We start from the raw sequence: 6,762 nt of genomic DNA on the forward strand, positions 1-6,762 counted from the left end.
TGTGTGCTTCACACAACTTCGCACCACTCAGCGGCCGCGGCTCCCGTGGCCTTTCCGGAGAGGCCCGGCGCGGGGTCGGCTTCTCCCGGGGCGGGCGGTGGGAAGAGGGAAGCGCCGTCTTGTGGGCAGCCTTCCCTGCTTTTGGCCCGCAGAGCTCTTCGGGAGGTACTTGAGGGAATTCTTCCTGGAGAAGCGACGTGTGTGCCCCGCGGATCCCTCCCGGTGGCAATGCTTGTCCCGGCGCGCGGACAGAACCGGCCCAGGGGGGGAAGCGGTGAAGCAGCGAAGGGCGTGGGTCGCCCTGCGCTGCCGAGGGTCCACTTTCCCCGGGTCCCAGTTGCGTGTTGAGAGCTGCGGTGGCCGTGAAGCCTTCGGTTCAGTTCTCCGCTTGGAGAAAGTGTTGAGATGGAGAGCTTCGCGGCTCCCTGGGAGAGAGTGGGTTTCCGGGGGGGGCTGCTTGTCGTTAGGGCGACTCAGGACTTTGCCGTCGAGGGGAAAATTACAGGTTCGTTTCTGATCTGGTGAGTAACCAACTGTTGCTTCTGCCCCACCTCAGTAATGACGCGTGTCGCCGTCCCGGGTGCACTAGGGTGGCTCTCTGCAGGCTGTGGTGTCACCTCTGCAGGGCTCACAGGGCCGGCTTGGGGGGTGGCTGTACTGACAGCTCTCCAGGAATCCAGGGTTGAGTGGGTACCTGGAGGCCCTGGAGATGCAAGGGGGCTGAGGTTTGGCTGACCACATTTTCTCTCCTGTCCTCTCTGTAGGTAATTGCTATCTAGTTTCAACATACAATGAGGATTTCTGTCTGATACAGAGAAAGATACACAGTGGCTGGAGGGTCTGTCTTAAGAAGTGCCCTTGAAGTCGGCTGGGATTTCCTTTCGGGACTCACGAGGGAAGCCTCCTCCCTGAGGGCTTTTTCTGAGGCCCAGTAGATCAGGGTGAGGCTCTGAAGCCAGGCTGCTGCGGGTGCCCCTGCTCCCCCGGAACCCCGGGGCCAGGCGTCCCTGACCTTGCAGGGCTAGATGCAGAGTGGGCCTTGGGCTTCAGCTGAGAATATTTGTTTTGCGAGTCAGTCACTGAAAAATCATTTTGCTTCCTTTCAGTGAAGTGTGGCGCTTTGGAGGGAGGCACTGCCCGGCGGGTGGTGGTCTTCACTGGAGGTGCCCACGCACGAGGCACCCCGGGGACAGCTGGGAATAGACACAGTCCGTGGTGTTGGAACAGCAGAGGCCTCTGCCACAAGGAGCTGGAGGTATGGGTGGCAGCTCGCTGGTTTGGCACATTCTCCTAAATCTCTGTGGCCAAATCTTCAGGCACCTGAGCCAGCGCTGGCGACCCTCCTGGTGAGGGTCTCTGCAAGCTGCGAGGGGGTCCTGGGGGCTGCCCCTCACCGTGTAGCCTGAGCGGAGCGTCTACCTTCACGTGTGCCGGGGAGAACAGAGAGATGCCCTTTAGTGTATTGCACATATCTGGATTCACTCGGAAAGGAGGAGATGGCCAGCACCATTGTCTCACTGGGGCTTGAGGAGTGCCCCTGAGGGGAAGGGCCAGGTTGACTCGGCCTGTGGGTGTTTCCATGGTGGTCACTGCCACGGCTCTGCAGAAACGGGGTTGGGGCCTCCCAGGGGCGAAGACTGTCCCCTCAGACCAGTACAGGGCTCCCCTGTGCTGTGGTGTGCGTGTGGAGGGCCTGTCTGTAGAGCGTGGACAGGCTGTGGTCTGTCTCCTACCCCTAGTCCAGCAGGAATGCTGCAAGGACTGTGGTGACTTTGGGCTCACGGGGGTGCTCTCCTGGGAGCAGTGGGGAGGGGAAGAGTGGTTTAGGGGGAGTATCCGATAGGACCAGGTAGCCGCTGAGCATGCCTCTCTGGTGGGCATAGCCTCTGTGTCTGGTGGGGTGCAGCCCTGTATGTGGACTTTCTGGGGGATCGCTTGCATGCCAGGAAAGTCCTGCAGCTGTGGGCTCCGGGCCAGACCCCTCCTTCTTGGGGAGCATTTCTGTGGTCCCTGCAGCTTGTTGGTGTGGTCTGAGAGGGGACTGGTGCGTGGTGATAGGGACGCAGGTGCTCAGGAGGGCTCCTCAGGCTGCCTCTCTGCCTGTTACCGCTGTTCTCTCCCTGGTCCTGGGGAGTTGCTCAGGCCTGGATGCGTGGTTTTTGACACCTCGGAAAGAAGTTAGTTGTGAGTTTTGCTTTGATTGGGCTTTGAGCTGGTAAGCTAGATCTGCCCAAGCGTACTTTTGCAGCTTTCTCGAGTCTTTGGTCACACTGCATAGAATTAACTTTACCTTTGCCTTTATTTTAGGTAATCATTACCAAATGAGGAGGAAAGGACGATGTCATCGAGGCTCTGCAGCGAGGCATCCTTCCTCCCCGTGCAGTGTTAAACACTCCCCCACACGAGAAACGCTGACCTACGCTCAAGCTCAAAGGATGGTAGAGATAGAAATTGAAGGGCGCTTGCACAGGATCAGTATTTTTGATCCCCTGGAGATCATATTAGAAGATGACCTCACGGCTCAAGAGATGAGTGAATGCAACAGCAATAAGGAAAATAGCGAGCGGCCCCCTGTCTGCTTAAGAACTAAGCGTCACAAAAACAACAGAGTCAAAAAGAAAAATGAAGCCCTCCCCAGTGCCCACGGCACGCCGGCCTCGGCCAGCGCCCTCCCAGAGCCCAAGGTGCGCATCGTGGAGTACAGCCCTCCATCCGCCCCCAGGAGGCCTCCGGTGTACTACAAGTTCATCGAGAAGTCGGCCGAGGAACTGGACAACGAGGTGGAGTACGACATGGACGAGGAGGACTACGCCTGGCTGGAGATCGTCAACGAGAAGCGCAAGGGCGACTGCGTCCCTGCCGTGTCACAGAGCATGTTTGAGTTCCTGATGGACCGCTTCGAGAAGGAGTCGCACTGCGAGAACCAGAAGCAGGGCGAGCAGCAGTCTCTGATCGATGAGGATGCCGTGTGCTGCATCTGCATGGACGGGGAGTGCCAGAACAGCAATGTGATCCTCTTCTGTGACATGTGCAACCTGGCCGTGCACCAGGAGTGCTATGGGGTGCCCTACATCCCCGAGGGCCAGTGGCTCTGCCGCCACTGCCTGCAGTCCCGGGCCCGGCCTGCCGACTGTGTGCTGTGCCCCAACAAGGGTGGTGCCTTCAAAAAGACAGATGACGACCGCTGGGGTCACGTGGTGTGTGCCCTGTGGATCCCAGAGGTTGGCTTTGCCAACACGGTGTTCATCGAGCCCATTGACGGGGTGAGGAACATTCCCCCAGCCCGGTGGAAACTGACATGCTACCTCTGTAAGCAGAAGGGCGTGGGTGCCTGCATCCAGTGCCACAAAGCAAACTGCTACACAGCATTCCATGTGACGTGTGCCCAGAAGGCTGGCCTGTACATGAAAATGGAGCCCGTGAAGGAACTGACTGGTGGTGGCACCACCTTCTCCGTCAGAAAGACCGCTTACTGTGATGTCCACACACCTCCAGGCTGCACCCGGAGGCCTCTGAATATTTACGGGGATGTCGAAATGAAAAATGGCGTCTGTCGAAAAGACAGCTCGGTCAAAACTGTCAGGTCCACATCCAAGGTCAGGAAGAAGGCAAAAAAGGCTAAGAAGGCTCTGGCTGAGCCCTGCGCGGTCCTGCCGACCGTGTGCGCTCCTTATATACCCCCGCAGAGGTAAGCGTGTCCAAGCATTGGGTCCACAAGGAGCCTGCAGTGCAGGACCCTGGGAGGACGCAGGCACAGCCTGCAGGGCCCGTGCTGGGTGATCGTTGCGCTTCCTGTTGGCGCAGCTTCCTGATATTCCCCTGAAGTGTGGTTCTGCTTGTTTATCACGTCTTTTTGGGGAATAGATGTTGTAAAAGATTTTAGTCTGTAGGCTTGGAATGATCTATAGATTTCTAGTTTTTTTTTTGAGATGGAGTTTCGCTTTGTTGCCCAGGCTGGAGTGTAGTGGTGCAATCTCGGCTCTCTGCAACCCCCGCCTCCCAGGTTCAAGCAGTTCTCCTGCTTCAGCCTCCTGAGTAGCTGGGACTGCAGGCATGCACCACCATGCCTGACAAATTTTTTTTTTTTTTTTTTTTGAGACGGAGTCTTGCTCTGCCGCCCAGACTGAAGTGCAGTGGTGCGATCTTGGCTCACTGCAAGCTCCGTGTCCTGGGTTCACGCCATTCTCCTGCCTCAGCCTCCCGAGTAGTTGGGACTACAGGCACCCGCCACCACGCCCGGCTAATTTTTTGTATTTTTGGTAGAGACGGGGTTTCACAATGTTAGCCAGGATGGTCTCGGATCTCCTGACCTCGTGATCCGCCCACCTCGGCCTCCCAAAGTGCTGGGATTACAGGCGTGAGCCACTGCGCTCGGCAAATTTTTGTATTTTTAAAATAGAGACAGGGTTTCACCATGTTGGCTAGGCTGGTCTCAAACACCTGACCTCAAGTGATCTGCCCACCTTGGCTTCCCAAAGTGCTGGAATTATAGCACTTGCTCAGCCTTTTTTTTTTTTTTCCTGTTTTCAATGGGGTTTTTCTCTGTTGCCCAGGCTGGAGTATAGTGGCACGATCTCAGCTCACTGCAACCTCTGCTGCCAGCTTCCAGCAATTCTTGTGCCTCAGCCTCCCGAATAGCTGGGACTATAGGCGTATGCTCCCATGCCCAGCTAATTTTTGTATTTTTAGTAGAGGTGGTGTTTCACCATGTTGCCCAGCGTGGTCTGGAACTCCTGAGCTCAGGCAGTCTGCCCACCTCTGCATCCCAAAGTGCTAGGACTATAGACGTGAGCCACCATGCCCAGCCAAGGGTGAAGATTTTTAAGAATTTCAGTGACTAAAACTTTAAGAAGGAATGAAGCCCACGCAGAAACTCTGTGTGACTCTCAACCCGAGGGGCTCTGGCCTGGGCTTCCCAGTGACTTCAGCATCGGGACATCCACTGCTGTGGCATTGGTCCCATTTCCCGTGCTGTGCCCCCCAACTTGCTGCAGATGCCCTGAGGACAGGGTGGCCAAACAAGGGGAGAAGCTGTGAGTACAGATGGGGCCTGCCGGTCAACAGGGCGGGGAGAGCTAGCCTGGTGCTGAGCTTGCAGCTTGGCTGGGGGAGATGCCCGGAGCCCCAGTACTACACAGACCTTCCAGGACTGCTGGGGGTCAGCGAGCAGGACCCTCTGAGATGTCAGACCTCTTCCACATGTGGGGAGGGCAGCACAGGTGGGACGCATGCAGGCTGAGCTGCACTGGACGGTGAGGCTGGGAGGTTGCAGTGAGCCAAGATTGTGCTGCTGCACTCCAGCCTGGGTGACAGAGTGAGACTCTGTCTCAAAAAAACAAAAAGTTTTAAGTGATTTTTGTTAATATTACTCTACTTTGCCAAAGAGAAGTCGTTTCTTTTCACAGAGCTGTAAATACTCAGAGAATTAGTCAATTCAGACAGAATGAACAAAAAATGCTCATAATCCTTCCCATCCAGAGAAAACCCCTGTCAAAACCAAGATGTTTGTCTTTGTAAATTAATCGGACTTTGAAGAGATGATTTTGCTTGGATTTCTACCTATGAGTCAAAAAATGTAGGGTTTGTATTAAGAGCTTCTGTATAAGAGGTCTAAAAATTTCAGCTTTACTGAAATTGAAGCAAAATAAACAAAATGTGATCTAACAAAATGAGAAGCCAAAAATCTGAAGTGCTCCCTTCCCTGGCCAGTACCAGATGATGACCTGCTCTGGGAGAGGCAGGGCCTGGCCGGGCCCCACGCCCTATTCTTTGGCTCCTGGTGTTGGGTAAGCAGGACTGTTTGCAGGAGGCAGCGTTTGCATGCAGAGACGCAGGGGCCTGAAGTGGCCAGGGCTGATTGAGAAGAAAACTCGTGCTTTGGACCTAAATATTTGAAAGCAGGTGTTGGAGCTAGACCACGTACTATGTGGTTCTGTTCTTTTCCTAACTTGGGAATAAACTATTATTTTAGCTTCGAGTAGAGAGACAGAAACAAACCTGGACAAGTGTTCTTGGCCGCAGTCTCTGTAGTTTGGGTTTCCCAGTCTCCAGGAGATGCTGGTGCTTCAGGCCACCTTGCCACCAGTGGAGGAGCTCCCAATGCGCCTGGCCTGTTGGCACCATGGTGCTGGACCCATCTCTGGGGTGGTTGTGAGGGGCAGCCTCTCAACACAGTACTGACTGCTGCCTGAAACCAGGTTTACAGCCTTGCTGTGGCCTGAGAGGCAGCTGATCTGGCAGCCCTGTTCTTAGGCCCTGGGCACTACCCTGGGTGCATGTAGGAAGCCTCAGCTATGCATTTGAATTTTGTGTAGATGAGGGTGAAGCTTCTTACTTGTTTTTTATTTTGTGTTTAGAGACAGGGTCTTGTTCTGTTGCCCATGTTGGAGTGCAGTGGTGTGATCATGGCTCACTGTAGTCTCAAACTCCTAGACTCAAGCGATCTTCCCGCCTCAGCCTCCTCCCATCCTCAGCTGGGACTACAGGCACGAGCCACTGTGCCTCGCCCATGGTGAAGCTTCTCGATGTGCAGCTGTTGGCAGGGATGCTGAGTCTAGTTGGTTAGGGTGTGCACTAACCCATGGCTCTGGGGTAGGACCCGTCTAGAGCTTCAGGCCAGCCAGGCACACTGGAGGAGGATGTGACCCCATCTAAGCAGTGTTTTGGAGATTTTAGAGAAAGGGGGTCTTGCTTATTCCCTGTGGACAGAACAGAATCTGCCTTTAGGGACTGACTGCTTTTACTTTTTTTTTTTTTTTTTCG

The 6,762-nt window shown here is 55.0% G+C and overlaps 1 protein-coding gene across 1 annotated transcript in view; it reads left to right on the top strand.

Annotated features, from left to right (window-relative positions):
* The first annotated feature begins 773 nt into the window (after positions 1–773).
* The window catches only part of BRD1 (bromodomain containing 1), a 49,381-nt gene continuing 43,392 nt past the window's right edge, over positions 774–6,762 (top strand). The window contains exons 1-2 of the mRNA XM_011942255.1: positions 774–941; positions 2,308–3,688. Of these exons, the coding sequence (XP_011797645.1) occupies positions 2,322–3,688 (1,367 nt within the window). The 5' untranslated portion in view covers positions 774–941; positions 2,308–2,321. The remainder of the gene's footprint in view (positions 942–2,307; positions 3,689–6,762) is intronic.

This window comes from Colobus angolensis, unplaced genomic scaffold (genome assembly GCF_000951035.1).
Source record: "Colobus angolensis palliatus isolate OR3802 unplaced genomic scaffold, Cang.pa_1.0 Scaffold208, whole genome shotgun sequence".
In the NCBI taxonomy this organism is placed as follows: domain Eukaryota; kingdom Metazoa; phylum Chordata; class Mammalia; order Primates; family Cercopithecidae; genus Colobus; species Colobus angolensis.